Source organism: Rhinopithecus roxellana, chromosome 21 (genome assembly GCF_007565055.1).
Source record: "Rhinopithecus roxellana isolate Shanxi Qingling chromosome 21, ASM756505v1, whole genome shotgun sequence".
Lineage (NCBI taxonomy): Eukaryota > Metazoa > Chordata > Mammalia > Primates > Cercopithecidae > Rhinopithecus > Rhinopithecus roxellana.
In genome coordinates this window covers 58,840,719-58,862,021 of record NC_044569.1, presented here as the reverse complement: position 1 = coordinate 58,862,021, position 21,303 = coordinate 58,840,719, and the positions used below count along the sequence as shown (strand labels likewise).

Here is a 21,303-nt window from a genome sequence, read left to right as displayed (position 1 = left end):
AGGAAGTTGAAGCCAAGGCATTATCACTGCTTAAAAAAATTAGGAGGGGAAAAATACCCCCTGATCAATAAAACTACTGACCAACATTACTATTAAAATACTGCTTCCCTTCCACTCAATTATCTGGAAATGTGCTTTAAAAATAGGTATGCATTGAATAAGGATATTCATGTGAATACAGTCAATGTTTATTTGGATTTAAAAGGTGCAAGAAGACATGTAAATTGTACAGCTTTCAGAGAGAATTCTTCCATAAAAAATTGGCAGATATGATAAAACTACTTTAAATTTAAAAAATAATGACAGATTCTGCCACGGAAGTCAAATTACAATTACATGGGGTGCTGTTTCTGTTTTTTTTTTTTTTTTTTTTTTTTTTTTTTTTTTTTTTTTTTAAGCTGCCATTCAAGCTCAGCTGGGATAAAGACCACATTTTCATGCCCATGTCAGGGATTATTCCTTAGAGTCTTACATCTATTGATTGCGAGGCAGAAGAATACAGTGTTTAAGAGCATGAGCTTTGATCTCAGACTGCCTGGATTGAGTTTAAGCTCTGCCTCTGCATTAACTCACTGCATGGGGTGGCCTTCCATCAGTTACTTAATCTCTCTGTGACTCAATTCTTTTTTTTTTTTTTTTCATATCCCTGTCTTTTAATTTTTTTATTTTTTTATTATACTTTAAGTTCTAGGGTACATGTGCATAACGTGCAGGTTTGTTACATATGTATACTTATGCCATGTTGGTGTGCTGCACCCATCAACTCGTCAGCACCCATCAATTCATCATTTATATCATGTATAACTCCCCAATGCAATCCCTCCCTCCTCCCCCCTCCCCCCTCCCCATGATAGGCCCCAGTGCGTGATGTTCCCCTTCCCGAGTCCAAGTGATCTCATTGTTCAGTTCCCACCTATGAGTGAGAACATGCGGTGTTTGGTTTTCTCTTCTTGTGATAGTTTGCTAAGAATGATGGTTTCCAGCTGCATCCATGTCCCTACAAAGGACGCAAACTCATCCTTTTTTATGGCTGCATAGTATTCCATGGTGTATATGAGCCACATTTTCTTAATCCAGTCTGTCACAGATGGACATGTGGGTTGATTCCAAGTCTTTGCTATTGTGAATAGTGCCGCAATAAACATACGTGTACATTTCTTATATATAAAATGGGATAATCTAGCTATGATGGGTCAAAATAAGTTAATGTCTAGGAACTGTTGGTAGCACATTATAGGTATACAGTAAATGTTAGGTGCTCTTATTATTAAGTAATTTATTAATACATCACACATATCTTGCTGAAAGATTGTTTTAATCCAGGTGCTGTTCTTGGTTAAGGGGATTTCTTCTAATATCAATCTAATGTCTCTGCTCCATTTGTTGAAAAGCAGTGTGCAAAGGCACATGCCATCTCAGTGTAACTGACTTACCCATATTTGTCAGCCAGTTCCCGAGCTTGCCGTTCATTGACTTCCCTCTGGTCTGGTAGGTCTGCCTTGTTGCCAATTAATACTATATCTGGATTTTCACAATAAGCATTTGCTTGCAGTTGGCCTTGCAAAGAAAGCAGATGGAACCAGCAAGTTATTGATAAATAAGTGATGTGAAATGACTGCTCATATTCCAGATTCCTGATCTAATTGTTCATCTCCAGTGTGGTTGCTCACTAGTTATATTAGCCAAGTTACTTCCTTTTCCCAGTCACAATGTGCTTATCTATTAAATGGAGATAAGATCCTACAAATTGCAGATTATGAAGGGGACTAATAATATATATGAAATACCTGTATTAATACCCAACATTTAGTAAATATTAGGTGCTTTTATTATTAAGTAATTCATTAAAACATCACATGTGTTCCTTTAGAAGATCTTTTTAATCCATGTGCTGTTCTTGCTTAAGGAGATTTCTTCCAATAATATATATGAAGCACCTGCGTCAATATCAAACATTTAGTAAATGTTAGGTGCTTTTATTATCAAGTAATTCATTAAAACATCACATATATTCCTCTGGAAGATCTTTTCAATCCATGTGCTATTCTTGGTTAATGGGATTTCTTCTAATAATATATATCAAGTTGCTAGCACATAGTAAGTATTCAGTAAATACGGAATACAACTGGGAAATGCTCTCTGAAATGGCCATAACTACTTCACACCATTTGTTCCTGAAATATAGGTGGAGGTAAATAGAACATGATTTTTAAGTGGATAAATTTGCTTTTTCCTTTAGGAAGTTGCTACCTTTCCTTTCCCTAATCTTTGAAGTGATGATTTATAGTGTGGAACATTTTTTAATCACTATGAATTCATGTAGAAACAATTTTAAGACAAGTAACTTGTTTTTCTCTTTTCTCCAAAAACATTATGTGTGGGGGGAGGGGTGAGGAGAGAGAGAGAGAGAAGAAGGAAGGAAGGAAGGAAGGAGGGAAGGAAGGAAGGAAGGAAGGAAGGAAGGAAGGAAGGAAGGAAGGAGGGAGGGAGGGAGGGAGGGAGGGAGGGAGGGAGGGAGGGAGGGAGGGAAGAAGGAGGGAGGGAGGGAGGGAAGGAACTTTAGTGAAGTTAAAGATGTGCTGAGATTCACTTCAATATGAGCAATGGGCAAAACCAGAGACCACATACAAGGAGGGAATGGAGGGAGAAAGGGAGGGAGGGGTGGGGAGGGGAGGGAAGGGCAGGTCAGGGAAGGAAGTGAATAGTAAGAAAAAAAGGAAAAAAATATAAGAAACCTGTCAAGCTGTGTTTTCAAGGTTACAGAGGCTGCTCTAATGTCTATCATAAGGCAAGCTATGTGCTACCTTGCCGAGACTAGAGGAAGAAGATAAAGAAAGGCTTACTCTGTAACACCAATCACTTGGGTGTTAAAATTAAAGTGTTATTAGGCATGACAATTAATTATCTTAAATCCCAGCAATATCCTTCTGGAGATGTTTAAAAACAAGGGAGACTCTCATCTGCCTTGAAAAAGGATAAACAAATCATTCTCTGAAAGAATTTAATAAGCTTATTATCTCCTTGTCTCCTCAGAATCTAATGCTACCACCAAAATTTGGGTAAGGAAATACAGTATTAAATGGAAATAAAGGACAGATCCTAAGATAAACATTCATTTGGAGAGGCAATTATGAAAGTCAGAATTTGTTTCCCCATTGATTACAAGGTTATTGAACCCACACTGAGAGTGGTTCTATATAATTATTATATAGAATAGTGAATTATATACAAAATATATTATCAATTTTGCATAATATGTAGTGATAAGAAATTTATCTATTTTGAGCATCTACTGTGTGCCAGGCACTCACCCAGGTGTGGCATATTGCATTGAAATAAAATGGAAAAGTCTGCACTTTCATAAGAGCTTACATTCTAGTAGTAGAAAGCATCAAAAACACAAGTAAGCCAAAAATACATCACATCATGTCAGGTGATGGCTGGGACTGAATGAACTCTAAAACGTGTTGAGGGGATATAGAGTGATGAGTACTATTTCTGATGGGGTGGTCAGTCAAGAGACAAATAAGGTTTGGGTAAAACTTGGAGTGTAGAAATGGTATGGTTTGGATCCATGTCTCATGTTGAAATGTAATCCCCATTGTTCGAGGTGGGGCCTAGTGGGAGGCAACTGGATCGTTGGGGAGGATTTCTCATAAATGGTCTAGCACCATCCCCTGGTGCTGTTCTCATGATAGTGAGTTCTCATTAGGTCTGGTTATTTAGAAGTGTGTGGCACATCCCCTTTTGCTCACTTGGTGCTCCTGCCATGTCAGATGTGCCTGCTTCCCCTTCAGCTTCCATCATGATTGTAAGTTTCCTGAGGCTTCCCCAGAAGCCAAGTAGATGCCAGCAACATGCTTCCCATACAGCCTGCAGAACTGTAAGCCAGTTCAACCTCTTTTCTTTATAAATTACCCTGTCTCAGGAATTTCTTTACAGCAAGGCAAGAATGAACTAACACAAAAAGTAAACCAAAAAATACATAACACATTATCAGGTGATGGCCATGAGTTATAAAGTGTGTTGAGGTGATACAGAGTGATGAGTACTATTTTTAGATGGTGTGGTCAGTCAAGAAATAAATAAGGTTTGGCCAGAACTTGAAGGGAATGAAGCAACTAGCACAGGGCTGTAAATGGGAGAAGAGGAAACAAGATAAAGAGAATAGCAAGCTTTTCATATTGGGAATAGCATGGGAGCCAGTTTGGCTGAAGTCTAGTGAGCTTGGCCCAAGTAAGAGGGAACTAGAGAGGAAGCCCAGACATCATCACAGTGACCTTGCAGGTAAGTGAAGGACTCTGGATTTTATTCAGGGTAAGATGGAAAGTTACAGAAGGACTTTGAGCAGGAGAAAAACATGATCTAGTTTTTAAAAAATACAACTCTAGCTACAGATGGCCCAGACAAATCTGGAAATAAGAGCAGCCCCATAGGACGACTCAGCTGTCCTGCTACTTGTATATCCTGCTAGGATCAAAATTCTTATTTGCAATAAAAAGTGCAAATGAAATATGCCCTTTATTACTACATCAAGTAAAACATAAAGGAAAATTCCAATACTTCTCTCCCGTGTTGATGTATGTCAATATGACTTTAGTAATTTATTAGGCAACATTTCAATTTGTATTATATTGAAGTTTCCACGGAGGCTGGAGATTTGTCTTTACACGGTTTTCTCACATTTGAACCATTTTTTAAAAGTAAAATTCCCAAGCAAGCTGACCAACCAACACACTGTGCTGTGCCTCACCTTATCATTATGCGACTGGTCTGCTCTGGTTTCATGCCTAATTAACCCACTAGTGTTTAACACACCTTAAGTGCCAGTGTCCTCTCAGAAAATACTGCCGATTTTCCCTGTGATTTCTCCAGGTCAAATATAGTAGCTCACTTAGGTTTAAGAAGTCCTTCAAGATTTACTGGAAAGTGGAATTAATGGCCTTTCAATGACAATAATAAAGATCTTAAATACAAGTGGTGATAAAGCAACATAGACTTCCTCTAAAAATATTGAAGGAAAATACAATTCCAAGCTACCTAGGGTGGTCCACATAAAGGCCACCACTTTGAAGGTGATGCAGTGACACAGGCAATACGTGACTTTGAAAGTTCATCTGTGGTACCCAATCTGGCTTCATTTTGCAAGACCAACAAGCACCTAGGGTAGTTGGGTCCCAAAGCGGCCAATGCACATTACTCTGTCCCACTTACTCATCCAGTTTCTGACGTTTAAGAAGCTCTGTTGACTGGTGAGGTCAAACATTAATAAGAAGCCCATGGCATCTCTGAAAAATGCAGTGGTGAGACTCCGGAACCTGCCGAGGAAACACAGTGGGTAGTTCTGAAAGTTAGTCCACATGACTTTGACAACAACACAAACAACAGTTTCCCTTTCAGGCATGAATTCTCCGTGGCTGGCCCTTATGGAATATCCTAGGGAAATGGGAATGTGGGCAGAGAGACTGCTGAAGAACGAAGGGAGAAGATTTGGTTGTACATTTTTTTTTTTTTTAAGACCACTTCCTGGCTTTCTGATCTCATAGCACTTTAAACACACAGTTTGTAACATTCAATCACGGATTTGCTTACACAGCTTCTTGGAATCTTTTTGGCTCATGGGCATTTTGCGGTCCACAATTAAAATGTAAAGCACTTTAGAGTGGGGACTTTAACTTATACTTTCCATCTTTCTTGTCTGTGCCCAGAAGAAAGCTTGGCGCACAGTAGCCTGAAAATGAATGCCTGTGATGATATGAAGGAAACCGCAACTTGTTAGCTACAGGAACTGGAATTCTTTTGTAAGGAAAAATATTGACGACAAAACTCTTTTTAAAAAGCACTGTTTGGGGATAAAACTGAGCTTCAGGTTGGCATCTAGGATTCACGAGGAAAAGGAAGATGATTGAGGGACTGAGTGGAGGTCAGCACAGAAAAGAGACATAGTCTTTGAGGAAAGGAAGAAAGAACTCTCATTTCTAATCAGGATTTTGGACAATTTGCTCTTTCGTGTGCAATGCAGTTTTTCCCTGCCTGGTCAGCTTTCCATGCCCCCACCCCTGACCCCAGTCACCACCAACCATCTTTAGTGAAGTTAAAGATGTGCTGAGATTCACTTCAATACGAGCAATGGGCAAAACCAGAGACCACATACAGGGACCAGCGAAGGTTCTGAATTTGGCAATGGGTTTTTAGAAAGGCACACAACTTTGAACTAGAGATATGCTTCCTATCCTAAATGTTCTTCTAATTTTTGGTCTCCTATTTTAGCTAATTTGTAGATCCTTTGTGTTGGTTTCCTCCGAAGTCTACTCTTGACCCCTCTCACTCTATATACATTGACTGGAAAATCTTATCCCCTTCCCTGGCTCACTTGTAGCCTGTATGTTGAGAAGCCCAAAATTAGAGATCTAGAGGTTTCCTGCCTTTCACATTAGATGCCTAATTACTTGTTGGATACTTCCACCTGGAGGAAACTCAGGCACCTCCAACTTCATACATCCAAAACCAAACTGGCCACTCTTCCTAATTTCTTTTTCCATTTATACATCACCATCCTTCTGGTTGCCACGATCCCTTCCTCCTTCACCTGATGTCTACAGTTAACACGTATCTTTTGACCTGCTCATTTCTGTCCATCTACTCTACCACTGCTCTACTTCCAAACCCATTCTATCTCACCTGGACAACTTCAACAGCTTTCTCATTAGGCTTCCTGTGTCCAGTTTTGTTTGGGACCCTACTCCTATCACCATTCCATTTCTTCCCATAGATTATATCAATGCTCGACTAATGACATTTTTAATGATTAGACATCACTCGTAAGCTAATGTACAAACTCCTTACAAAGCTGGCAAGGTTCTGTAGGAAGTGATCTTTGTTCATCTATCCAGCTTCATCCCTTTGACTACCCACAGACATGCTGATCTTTTAGTTCTTAGAAAGTTCACTCTGCTCTCCTGGGCTTTCACACATGCTGGTCTTTCTGTGGGTTACCTTGTCTTGGTGCTTCCTTTTCTTCCTACCACTTCGTTGAGCCTGGATTGTAATCACTCATACATTGTGCATGAGTACATACATAATGGTATCAGAAGAAATATCACTTTCCCAAGGGGCCTTCCCAACACTGCATGTGAGCTATGCACTCCTCCTGGTGGGCCTGCCTATGTCTTTGTTTTCCTGTTACTTTCCTAAGGCTCCATTGCAATTGTTTATTTATCCAAATTCTATCCTAGACTATAAGTTCCAACGGTAAGGGAGCGGTGTTTCTAACTTGCTATCCATCATATTTTCATGGCTCAGAACATGGTATTTGCTCACTAAATATTTGTGAAGTTAAACAGTGCAAGAGAAAGAAAGAAACAGTAAAATATATGCAATTATTAAATATGTAAATGACTGCAACAGAGAATGATACTTTTCATACGAAAAGATGGGAGAAGAGATATTTTCACTGCTATTTATTTTCAAAGTAGGATTTGTTTGTAGGGCATCATCATGATCTAAAAATGTAGAGTAGAAATACCAAAAAAATTTATTCAGTTTTTTCTTGTGGATTTGTTTCTACCATTCCTTGGAATCCCACAGAGATTATAGTGCGTTGATTGAATAGTTATCCCTCTTTGGAGACTAGCTGTACCCACAAAATTGTCTCCTACTCGACCATAATTGTGTCATGCCCGGAAAACTGCTCTTTGTTCTCTCCTTAAGTGTGTGTGTCTCATTTGAGGACAAGACTTTGTGTTATTTCCTCTCATTGCCCAGAGTGTATGACAAAGTTACTGAAAAACATGCTTGCCATGGTGATCTGATTGGGGCAAACAATTTCTCCTCCATAGCAGCATGAATAGGACATGCTTGTTTCAGAGGAGTAACAGACATCCTGCTCTATTCTGTCCAGTATCTTTGATATCCCCCATTTCCCCCATGAGGAGACAAGTAATTCATTTCCAGCCTCCCCCACCCATCTCATTCTGTCTATTGAGTCAGCAGGGTGGAGGAACCAGTGAAACCATGTTCCAAAAAGTTAAAGAAACCAATGATGAACAGGAATTGAGTTTGCAGGATGGCAGATAAAGAAGGAAGTAACTTGCTGAAACACTGAAACTTCCTCTGCTTATGAGATAAGTGAACTGGCTGAAATCGACTGGAACTGATATGGCCGACTGGAATCTATACAGAACAAGCTTGCTAATATCACAGCCTGAATTTCTACCACATGTTTCATACTAACTCCCCTTGAATTTCCACATGTGACCCCCGAGATAGAATGCAGAGATAAGTGCCCATGTCCAGGGACTTTCCAGCCCTCCCCTTTCCTTCCACGAATCACCTGTTAATCTCAGAACCCACCCCTTCCCAAACCTTTTCTAATAAAAATACTCTTCAAAAAGACAGAACAAAAAGACAGATTTGAGCTTGACCCTCCTGTCTCCCTGCAAGTCGGTTTGCAATAAAACCTTTCCTTTTCTCAAAATCCAGTATCATAATATTGGCTTCCAGCACGTTGAATGATGACCCCCTTTTGCTCCAGAACACTAGGATCACAGAAGAAACAGACCCCAAAGCCACATTATCACTCTTCCCCCTCACTGGGAATGAAGTCTGTACCCTGTATCCTTTAAGTTTCCATAAGGGCCATGCGTTTTCTCTTCCTTCCCATGATGTGACTTCTATCAATACCCATTATCTTACATGGATTGCACAGCTAGATGTCCTTAGGCACGGGGCTGAGGTGTGAGGCTTTGTTTATCTTGCTTAGCTACACCTTATATATACACAGAATGCAAAATTCTCAAGGGATGAATAACCCAAGTGTTCCGAAGGCTGCCCTGAGTATTCCCCATTTCCCCCCTAGAGCAGCTGCCTTCAGGGGACAGACAGAGAAGGCTGCCATCATGCAAGGCTGACATATTGTGTGCGAGGACATATGGGAACCACATTTTCTCATATTACTTCAAAAATGAATTAAAGTGCTCTATAAAACATACATCTTTGTGACAACAAAACTGACATATGAACAGAGATTCTTGTGAGGAATGGCTTCAGAGGAACCAGCAGTGTTGAAGGGTGTGTGTAAATGGAATTCACAGTCAAAAAAGCTAACAGAGAGGGCCCAGCACCTCTCCTGGCGTTTACACTCACTGAAAGCGAGAACGCTTTGGATTCATTTCAAAGACGGAAGTGTTTACAAGCATAAGCATTCTAAGACATACGATGCAGGATTTGGAGGTATGTGCCTTCTAAATATCCTCTCTGCCAATTTTTTGCCACTTTTAATTTAATCTAATATTGAAAAGATTCATTAACTTGGGGTCTTTTGCACTTTGAAATCTTGGATCTTTTCTTTTCTTTTTTCATCTGACAATGGAATAGTACCTCCAGCTCTAAGGAATTAACACTACCGTGTATTAGCTTGGACACTGTACCAGAGACAATGCTGAAAAGCCAGGCAAGATCTCCACACCTGTAAAGATGACAATTTTGTTGGGGTGAGAAGGCTCCAAGTGAATCAGTGAACAACAGTTAAAGACAGAAATAGAATGTTCACTTTATGACAAGGTGGCATATAATTATTTTAGACCTTAAGGGTGAAATAACTGGTGTCTGCAGTAGTTCAGAGGAAAAGTGAATTTGTTTCAGCTGGGATGTTCAGACAGGCTTCATAGAGGGGAGGAAATATGAGCTGGGCCTGGTACAAGGAGAGGATCAGAAAAAGTGGGAAAAGAGTAAAATATTCTAGCTGGAGGGCAATTGTTTATGATCAAAGTCTGAAAGGACAAAGCCAGTCGCACAATACGGGACAAAGAGGCTTTGATGAAATAACAGAAAGAGACAAGGAAGATCTTAACAGCCCTTTTTTCAACTCCCTCTTCAAGTAGCACTTATAATGGCGTTAATTTCCCATCTTCATTCAACTAAATCCAGAGAACCTTTTTTTCTTCTAAAAAGTGCAAAGACAGTGCAGAGCAAGAATCTTCAGAGAGATTTTTGAAAGTCTGATTTTTGAAATTCGTACCAACTGCACATGGCTACTGTGATTAATTAATTACAAATCATTTATTTTTATTTCTGGATACAAATGTCTATTTTGAAACCAGGAGAAGAGTTGCATATTATTTCTTTTTCAAATTCACATACAGCATTCATTTTAAAGTAAGTTTTTCTAAGCTACACATAGCTACAAATAAAGCAATTTACTATTACCGCTCTTGTCCCGCAGTGTCCCAAAGCTGAAGATGCACTTTAAATGCTTTCCCTGAAGATCCATTTGGTCCTTGTGCATTATAAACCTGAAAGATACAATGTTCACTAGTTGAGGTTGCTTTGGATTTTGTCAATACTCAAATTCTCTGGGTTCACTCAGCATGTTTTTTCTCAATTACTATAATCAAAGTTCATAGTGCAGAATAAATATTTGCTCTATATTTTTTTTTCCAGAATTATCACATGTACTCTCACTTGTAAATGTCAAGTGCAAGTATGATTTTCAGCACAGTTTAGGCATATTGCAAACTTAAATTAGACACCTTCTGTCATTTCCTCATGAGGCAGCAAACATCAGATTTAGGACCCAAGTTCTAGGTTCAAACACAAACTCTTCATTTAACCTCTTTGAGTCTTATTTTCTAATCTCTAAATTGAGATCCATAACCCCTTCCTGATTTACAGAGTTACTTCAAACTGCAAACTTCAGTGAAATCACAGATGTTAAAGCATTTTTTTAAAAACAGTAAAGTGCTTTACAAATACCCAAATATCTTTTACTGTCAAATGGACTTTCAAAATGACTTAGCCATGAAACATGCAGAGGATTTCTCAATAAGTTGACACAGGACATTTCAAGCCTTTCTTCACTAGTCATTTAGTCAAAGGCTCATTTTAGGAAAGTTTAATTTTTTAAAAAATTCTGGTCTTTTTATTGTTTAAGCAAAGCCTAAAATACTTAATATTTACTCAGTTTCCTTAAGTATAGTTTAGTGAATATTTTTTAAAGGGAAATTTCTGCAAGGACATACACCCAGACACTGGAAAGGAGAGAAGGCAGGAAAACCCTGAATGGGTTGTCAGGGAGTTTGCTAAGCCTACACAACCATGTATTGACTTTCAGATCAGGTCCAGCACAATATAAGAAACCATGATTCAACTTCCCAGGCAATGGCTTCCAATTACCATTTCTTTTGTTTTCTTTCCCAGTTCTCAAGGAATGAGTAGATTTGTGACATCAGCTGGAAGCCACAGCCATCTTGGCAATCAAGGATACCCAGGGTGGCAGTAAATCTGGCTGAGCTTCTGTGCCTATGCTACACATCTCACATGTCACAATATCCTTATTCCTGTCAATAGCGTCTAGCATAGGAGAAGGAAGTGGTTGTGATTCTCACTTAAACTCTCTTATCTTGGAAAATAGCATGATTGGTGTCTCACATTCTGTTCATAAGAAGCCAGTGATTGATGGCTGAGTCTACACATAAATAAAAATGCAGCAAGAACTTAGAAAAAGCTCATGTTCCAGATATTTGCCAATCATACTTTTAACTTATTTCTTAAGAGTGGGGAAATGATCACTTGCTCTTATTGAGGACTTCAACTCAGATCAGAGTTAATGTTTTTAGATTCTAATAATTCAAGTTTTGAAAGATTTCTTAAGAATTTGTAGAAAACACACTATACAAATCAGTAAAATATTGATTTGGATTTCCTTGTATACTTTGGGAGACAAGAGAGTGCCATTTAATACTTTTCTAGGAAAATGTTATTTATATTTGAAAAGTAGTAAATAATAGTCTAAAATAAATTAAAATGACAGGTTATTAATCTCATGTGACAAAAGAGACTCCAGTGCAATAAACATAGCTTCTTGATTCTTATTTTATATAGGGGGATGAGTGACAAGGTTAGCAGTACCATTAAAAACTCACCACACGTTTTTCCCGAAAGTCTATTCCTACTGTAGTGATGAATTTGGGATTGAATTTATTGTCTGTGTATCTGTAAAGAAATGTTGTCTTCCCCACCCCTGAATCTCCGAGGGCCAGGAGTTTGATCAGATAATCATAGTCTCCATCGGTCATAGTGATGGTCTTGGTCGGTCTGTATAGGAGAGGGAAAACAAGTATGTTTTGATTAAAGTTGATTTTCCTTTGCTTTATATCAAAATACAACATAAATTTAATTTTCAGGGTTAAAAAGTCAAATACTTCTATTCTGCCATATTCAAAATTAACTTGATCAAAGCAGCTTTAGGGGTGAAGGCACATCTAGTGTTTTACTCAGTACAAATCTTTTTACATCATATCACTTCATATGGAAAAATATGCAAAATATCAGTTGCCACAGTGTATTAGTCTGTTCTCATGCTGCTGTAAAGAACTGCCTGAGACTGGTAGTTTATAAAGGAAAGAGGTTTGACTCACAGTTCAACATGGCTGGGGAGGCCTCAAGAAACTTACAATCATGGCAGAAGGAGTCTCTTCACAGGGTAGCAGGAGAGAGAATGAGAGCTGAGCAAAGGGTGAAGCCCCTTATAAAACCATCAGATCTTGTGAGATTTCACTATCATGAAAACAACATGAGCAGCATAAGGGTAACTGCCCCCAGAATTAAATTACCTCCCACTGGGTCCCTCCCATGAAACATGGGGATTATGGTAACTACAATTCAAGATGACATTTGAGTAGGGACACAGCCAAACCATATCACACAGCAATAGTAGAACTTAAAGTAAAAAGTCATAGACTTGTGTTTTAAAACCAGTGCATTTGGGATTAGGAGGATGGTATTAGGAAGAGGAGAGAGTCACAGGGAACTGAAAACCCAGTTCAAGATGATGCAGATATCCTACAGAGAGACATCACTTATAGACAGATAATGGAAGAAAAAAGCAGAGGGATATGTTTTGCATCTATCCATGCAGGACGAGCCTTCTATATAATTTGTATACAAATTATTACTTTTTAATTTAAAACATTTAACAACTGACATGACAAGCTTTAATCCTGTACTGGTAACACCGAGAATACTAGGACATGTATTTGAATGACACAATTACCTACTTGGTGAATTCTCCACTCTTGAGTTGGGCAAAATAATTTACTGCTCAGTACAACTTCCTGAATCATGGGCTATATTAATAGAAATGGGTCATATCTCATGTGAAGGAAGGCCTATGCAGATTTTTCTAGAATGCAAACGTTCAGTATTATGTGAGAGGGAGGAAGACTTCCCCACTCCTGAAGATCCAGAAAACACCGTATTCTTTAAGCATTCTGGGATAATTAAAATTAAATTTTCAACAACGGCCTATTCTATGGACATGATATGGTTAGGCTTTGTGTCCCCACCCAAATCTCATCCTGAATTGTAATCCCCATAATCCCCACATGTCAAGGGAGAGGCCAGGTGGAGGTAATTGAATCATGGGGGTAGTTTCCCCATGCTGTTCTCATGATAGTGAGTGAGTTCTCACAAGATCTGACGGCTTTATAAGGGGCTCTTCCCACTTTCACTATCTCTCTCTCTCCTGCTGCCTTGTGAAGAAGATGCCTAGCTTTCTCCTCACCTTCCGCTATGATTGTAAGTTTCCTGAGGACTCCCCAGCCACGCTGAACTGTTAGTCAATTAAACCTCTTTCCTTTATAAATTACCTAGTCTTGGGCAGTTCTTTACAGCAGTATGAAAATGGACTAATACAGACATATCTAAAATTACTAGATAATTCTAATAAATTTTTATGTGTAAAAAAAATTGGTACATGTGCATGTACAAAAAATTAAAACAATTTTTTTTGTTTTTATATTGTTACCTATCAAAACTGAAAACTTTTATGTCTGGGTAAATAATCATGAAGAATAGAATGAGGTATTCATCAAATAATCCAGTATCATTATATCATTTGGAATATTTGCATTGCTTTACATTATACTCTATTATGAATGTATGTTTCTTTCGTGAATTAATGCTTTTTGAGGTAGGATGTTTTTAAATTTGCAAATTCATACTTTTGCTCTAAAGCTTTCCTGCCGTATAACACACTTTCTTCACTAGTAGAGCTCTCTGGATGGATTTTTGCTGACCATCGGTGTTCTCTTAAAAAAAAAAAAAAAAAAAAAAAAAAAAAAAAAAAAAAAAAAGATCTAGACAAAGAATAATCATTTCTTAGTAAGAGATCCATAGCACCCATCAAGACCAGTTTTCCTTAATAAAAGGATACATGTCTCAATTATTGCCATGAAGGATACACATGTCTCAATTATTCCAATATAGACATTGGAAAATGTCTATATTGTGTGACTGCATAGAATTGACTGGCATCGACCTTCCCTGGCTTAGGTGATCCTCCCAACTCAACCTTCCTGGTAGCTGGGACTACAAACACATGCCTCCAAACCTGGTTATTTTTGTGTGTATTTTTTGTATAAATGGGGTTTCACCATGTTGCCCAGGCTGGTTTCAAACTCCTGGGCTCAAGTAATCCACCCTCTTCAGTTTCCCAAAGTGCTGGGAAGACATGAGCCACCACACCCAGCCTGGTAAAATATTTTACCAGGACTGTATCATTGAATATGTTGCTGCTCTTATTCTTACTTGCTGCTCTTGGTCAACCCAAATGGGTAGCTAGAGGAGTTTTCTGCTGAAGTGGTATGATTTGCCCCCACACTTAAGGTCTGTTATCACCATCACTCTACCTTTTTCCCTCTTCCTCTAAACTTGCTCATGTAAAACTATTTTGGAGGGTGATAATGTTTGTCATTTCACCAGTAGAACTGGATGAAACTGTTAATTTTCAGAAAAAAGACAGTGCTTAAATTTATTCTAAGATATTAGTAACTAAAGCCAAATTCTTCCCTAGGCAAAAGCCTTAATTTTTTGAGCAGAGTTTTGGGGTGGGGGTGTGAAATTGAAGACACTAGATTCTGTGGCTCCCTGAAAAAATGAAAAGAATGGAGTCAATAAGACACATCTACATACTTTATAATTTTGCTTAAAGTTAACTGTTTTTTTTTTTTTTTTTTTTTTTTTTTTTTTTTTTTTTGGCAAATGTGTGTGTATGCATGCTTGACAGTCTCAAGAAACGCTAAGTCATGAGCAAATCTAGTTAAATGTCTTCAATACATAGTGTTAGGCCCAAAGATGAAAATTTTAAAAATGGAAGTTCTAGTCTAGCTTCTGACAAGGTATGAATTTACTTAAAATTGAAATAAGGATGTGAGAAAATACAATGTAATTTTGCAAGATAGAATGATTAATTGATAAATGAGTCAAATCCTGATTGTGTTTTCAATTCAAACAAAACAGTGTCTTCATGGACTGCAGTGATCCAAGAAGACTGCAGAGGAAGGAAAATTTGCATTTAACCTTATAGCTGGAGGGGAATTAGACATGAGGAGAGGAGATACAGGACCATGGCATGAGAGATTACTTACCACTTGTAGAATGAGAATACTACCACTTGCCAACTGCATGACCTATCATGTTTTCCTGATTGGCAGGCAGACTGTTCTCTGTTGTTTGCACATAAACCTGCCTGGGGCAGTACTGGTGCCACCTCCTAGTCAAAGTCTAATCCAGAGTGAACAATCTAGGCTAACACAAATCAGTTCCACTGTGGCCCACACTGCCTCTTTGCTATAAGTGGGTGCTGGACACTTTGTGACATTTAACACAAATTCCACCTGAAATGAATGCAAAGCTTGGCACTGTGGAAAAATCTTTATTTTTCCATAGGCTATTTGACATATTAAGCTAGGTATGAGATAGTTCACTTCTAAGCTTCTTTCAAAAATGAATTTTACTTCTTATTTTTTATATCACTACTCTCCTCTCTCTCTATGTCTACCTCTCTCAACACACACACACACACAGACACACACACAGTATTTGGCTCAGCTCCTCTTTTTATTATTATGTGATTTTTTTGAATCCTAAAATCATATAGCCTCAACATTCTATTGTTGGTTGTTTGCATGGCAAATACACTATAAAAAAAAGTCTTGGCCAACTTTTCTAGAACTGGGCTAAAAAAATGATGTGGGAAGGATCAAAAGGCTGACAAATTTAACCTTTTGTTTATTCCTGCACAGTGGCTGATGGTCTTGCTGGTTCTTGGTTCTGTGGATATAAAAGGGAAGAAAAGGTCAGAAGACTACAGTGTTTCAGGAAATGCATCTCACTCAGTCCTTATCGTGGTGTCACAAGCTGTACCACAAGAACCAGGAGGACTTTTAGATATAGAGGAGCACTTCATGGGAAGGCGAGGGGCTAAAAAGAGTAGGGAAAAGAACTGAAATGTATCGCACCCATGAGGCTCTGTTTAATGAATAATTGTAAAGGTAAAAAGGAACCCAAGTAATCAGGCGGTGTAGCCCCTCAATTTTTGGATGAGAAGTCACATGCAGAGAAGGAAAATCCAAGATTATTATTATAATTTGAAATACAAAGTGTGTTAGATAGAAACAAGGTAGGAATATTTTTATTTTATATGGAAAGGGAATTTTATCCTGGATATACGCAGAAACAGAATTTCCATAGCTAGAATATCTCAAACGAAGTTGCCCATGGATTCACTCTTCCCCTCTCTACCTCTCAGCTTCCCCTATTTTTGTTTAATGTAAGTTCCATTAGCACAGAAACTTGATCTCTTTTGTCTACTGCTGAATTCACAGAGCTCAGCTCAGTGGCTGTCATATAGAAGGAGCTCAACACATATTTGTTGAGTGTATAAATTTATTTAAGCTATCTGCAGCCATGCAAATGTCATGATTAATGAAATTAATCTCATGAGCCATTTGTGGAAGAGGTATGCATCCGAGTGCAAGGACTTGGATTCTCCCTTCTTATCAGTGAGGTGAGTGTTTAGATTAAAGGATCACTGTAGTGCTTTCCAGGTCTGGCTTCCTGAGCTCATTTTTGTTTTCTTTTCTTTCTTTTTCGGCTTCTGTAGTTATTTCTTTCTTTTCTTAATTAGGAGGGGCATTTCTGTCAGTCTTTAAGTGCATGTAGTTCTTTATTAGTCTGTTTTTCTGGGGATTTTTCTTTTTTCTTCTTTATTTCTTTTATTCTTTTTTCTTTCTGTATAGTAAGTCTTAATTCATAAATTCCTTGCCTTCCTCCTTCCTTCATTCCTTCCTTCCTTCCTTCCTTCCTTCCTTCCTTCCTTCCTTCCTTCCTTCTTCTTTCTTTCTTTCTTTTTCTTTCTTTCTTTCGTTTTTTTTTTTGTAGAGACGGAGTTTCATTCTTGTTGCCCAGGCTGGAGTGCAGTGGGGGCATCTCGGCTCACCGCAACCTCCGTCTCCCGGGTTCAAGCGATTCTCCTGTCTCAGCCTCCTCAGTAGCTGGGATTACAGGCATGTACCACCACGCCCAGCTAATTTTGTATTTTTAGTAGAGACGGGGTTTCTCCATGTTAGTCAGGCTGGTCTTGAACTCCTGACCTCAGGCGATCTGCCTGCCTCCGCCTCCCAAAGTGCTGGGATTACAGGCATGAGCCACTGCACCTGGCCCCTGAGCTCATTTTTCTCTTAAGTTGCACAAGAGTACAAAACCTTCTCAAAATAGAATATTTATATCTTCAGAGGAATAGTTTCAAACAACATGAGAAAAGGCAAAGCACAGAGAAACTGCATTCAAAAGTGAAATTTGTGCTGGCAGAGAACACATAAAGCTGTTAATTGAATAGGTCAGGGCTCAGAGAACTGGGATCCTCCGTATAAGCATCAATTTGCCACCTAACATACCCTCATTACTACCTCTTATTTGCATGGCATTTTGCATGGCTCTGAGGATATACTCCTTGCTCGCCAGTGAGGAGCTTGGCAAATGCTACAGTTAGGTATTGATGGTTACTCCACATTTGGAATTACCCAAACAAACTTTGGTGCTCTTCGCCAGTGTACTGGATAATAATCTCAAGAATGCCTTGACAAGCTATGAACCTGTGACTTTAACGTATTAAATTAACAGAAACCAACTATTTTTTTTTTTTTTTTTTTTTGAGACAGAGTCTCACTCTGTCGCCCAGGCTGGAGTGCAGTGGCCCAGACAAGGCTCACTGCAGGCTCCGCCTCCCAGGTTCACCCCATTCTCCTGCCTCAGCCTCCCAAGTAGCTGGGACTACAGGTGCCCGCCACCACACTCGGCTAATTTTTTGTATTTTCAGGGGAGACAGGATTTCACTGTGTTAGCCAGAATAGTCTCTATCTCCTGACCTCGTGATCCGCCCACCTTCACAACTTAAATATTCTTAAGGCACTTCGGAAAGCTCAAAATAGTAGGCAGATAAGGTATCAGCGATATTTCTTTGCATTCCGTGTACAAAGTGTCAGTAAAATAAAGCTGTCAAGCACAAGATATTAATTGACTATGAAATACTCGTTCCCGTAACCACATTTATGCCCTGAAGGTTAGAATTAAACTATGGGTGGCTAAAGTACTCTAAGTACTAAGTCAGGTAGACCTTCTGACTACCAGGAGAACAGAAGGCATGTTTCTGAGGGAAGGGGAAGTTTCTTTAGTGTATTTTCTTTTGTTCTGTTAGGAAGGCAGTTAATTTTTATTTCAACTCTACTTAAGGATCATTTAGAATTAATTGATGGGTGCCCGCATGAAAGGTTTCAGATCACAATTGAAAACATAAATTAACATCAACCAAAAAATTACTTTTTCTCTAAATAACGTATTTGCCTTTGGCTTAGTTTAGTTGCATCTTTTGAAACTATAGGAATGTTCTTTCACTTTTTATTGTGGAAAGTTTCAAACATATACTAAGTTTGAGAGAATAGTATAATCAATTGCTCAGCTTCTAAGTTATCAATATATAGCCATTCTTCTTTCATCTGCCCGATAACTTTCCACCTACCAGATTATTTCAAAGCAAATGTCAGACATCATAATGTTTTTTCATAAATAATTCAATACGTATCTGTAGAACAAGATCTCTCAACCTTACCACGATTGGCATGGTATATATCTACAGAGAAGGTTATTAAGTTGACTGTTTAAGAATTAGATAGGTCTGAAATCATGTGTTAATGATGTTTTAACCTATATTTCACTTACAACAAATCAAAGTCAAGTATGTTTTCATATGTTTAATGGCTTTTCAATTTATGATTTTGAATTTTCTAGATGTAAAACCACATCCTTTCTTAATAGAGCTTTAAGGTCTTCCTCTCAAATTCGTAGGCTTCCTTTGTTTTTTCTTATCCACTTTCACTGGCCAATACCTCTATCATAAAATTAAAGAGTAGCAGTGTGGAGTGGGTTTCTTTGTTTCTGATTTTAGTTGAAAATGTTTTTAGCGTTTTCCCATTAACCAACATGCTGGCTGCTTTTAACATGAGTGGATGTTAAATATGTTGATTGAACTTTCTTCCTCTAAGGAGAAAAATCTGATTTTAATGGATTTCCTTATGTAGGAATATCATCTTTATATTTCTGAAATAAATTTTACTTGTTCATGATGTATCATTTTTAATGTGCTATTGGGTTCTGTTTTTCATATTTTATCTAATTTTAAAAATTGGTATTAATAAGTAAAATTTGTCTTGTTTTTGAAACAATCTTTGGTTTTGACCTTTGCATTATATTAACTTCATAGAATGTAAAATGTTTCCATCTTTTCTGTGCTCTGAAATAGTTCATGTATTCTTGGGATTATCTGATTTTTAAATGTCAGAAAGAAATTCTATGCAAAACCATGTTGTCCTGGTGATTTTGTCTGGGACTGTTTTCTGAATTATCTTCTGTTTTATTTGGTAATTGGTCCATTTAATTCTGTTTTTTCTTAGGTCAGTTTTGTAAAGCTGAAATTTTGTAGAATATTAACCATTTCATCTAGGAATTCAAATGTACTTATATGGAGTTGTACAAACTATTTTCATATGATTTTTAAAATTCCCTCTGTTTTGATACTTATTTCCTACTTGACATTTCTAATTCTATATATTTGTACCTATTTGTGGAAGACTTTGGAAAACAAAGCACCAGTGTTATTTCTTCAAGAGTTTATTTTTATTAATAATATAGCCTAGGTCATTAATTCTATCTCCTACCACCATTCACTTTTCGCTTAGTGTCCCCTTCAGCACTACTCTTATCTTCTAAATTTAATCACACCCACAATTCTGTTGTCCATGAGTTCTCGCACTTCTCCAGTTTTACTCCAGTTTCTATACACCAACTAATAGACAAGTACTGTGAGGTTAATTTCTAGTGAACCTTGAAAATCTGGACATGAATTTGCTAACACCCACATTTGCTCAAGGAACATTCTTGCTGGGAACTCTGACGCTTGTCAATAATGTTTTATAGTCAGTGTTGGGAAAGGACTTTTCCCTGATCTAAGACATTTTGCCTGAATTGAATGTGTTTTTAAATCACTGTTTACTAATATTGATCAATTCAGATCAACGCTTGTCATGCATTTCCCTGCTACAAATGATTACAACTCAGCAGGACCCAAACCAGCACAAAGCTATTTTGTTCCCAGGTGTAGAACAATATTGTCAGATCCTCCAAATGGATTCCATCTGAGAACAACATGAAAGCAAAGGGCTAGTATTATCCCTGAAGCTCACATACACCCATGGATAGAAAGTGAATCCCTAATTAATATATCCTTTAGAACACTGTTTTGCAGATAAGAACCAAATCTCAGGGTTAGTTAAAACAATTTAGGCTTTTGTCTTCAGGTGAGTAAATGATCAGGAGGAACAAAACAGTACTACAAATTTGCTGTTTCAGATTCAGAGAAGACTTTGCGAGATTGTGTTTATGGGCTATAAGTAATTGAGAAACATTTAAAAATGCTGATAGCCTAAAATACCTCTTAATAAAAACAGAGAGTTTAGTTCGTGACCAGCCTGGCCAACATGGTGAAACCCCGTCTCTACTAAAAATGCAAACATTAGCCAGGCATGGTGGCACACGTCTGTAATCCCAGCTACTCAGGAGGCTGAGGCAGGAGAATCACTTGAACCCGGGAGGCAGAGGAGGTTGCAGTGAGCTGAGATCACACCGTTGTACTCTAGCCTGGGCAATGAGAGAGAAACTCCATCTCAAAAAACAAATAAACAAGCAAACAACAACAACAACAACAAAACAGAGAGTTTAGAATGTCACATCCTTCTTGGAAACATAAATGATAAATATGTGCAATGCCAAAGCGTGCCTAGGGTTATGCTGAGGGCTAGGTGTACTGGACCTTTCTTGCATTGCTATAAAGGAATACCTGAGACTGGGTAATTTGCAAAGAAAAAAGGTTTCATTCGCTCATGGTTCTGCAGGCTTTACAGGAAGCATGGT

General features: G+C 38.2%; 1 protein-coding gene across 1 annotated transcript in view; it reads right to left on the bottom strand.

Moving 5' to 3' along the window:
- RAB27B (RAB27B, member RAS oncogene family) overlaps positions 1-21,303 on the bottom strand; it is a 69,533-nt gene that overhangs the window by 6,572 nt on the left and 41,658 nt on the right. Inside the window, exons 2-5 of the mRNA XM_030925973.1 lie at positions 11,922-12,093; positions 10,207-10,292; positions 5,215-5,318; positions 1,434-1,557 (exon numbers count right to left, since the gene is read on the bottom strand). Coding sequence (XP_030781833.1) covers positions 1,434-1,557; positions 5,215-5,318; positions 10,207-10,292; positions 11,922-12,074 — 467 coding nt within the window. The 5' untranslated portion in view covers positions 12,075-12,093. The remainder of the gene's footprint in view (positions 1-1,433; positions 1,558-5,214; positions 5,319-10,206; positions 10,293-11,921; positions 12,094-21,303) is intronic.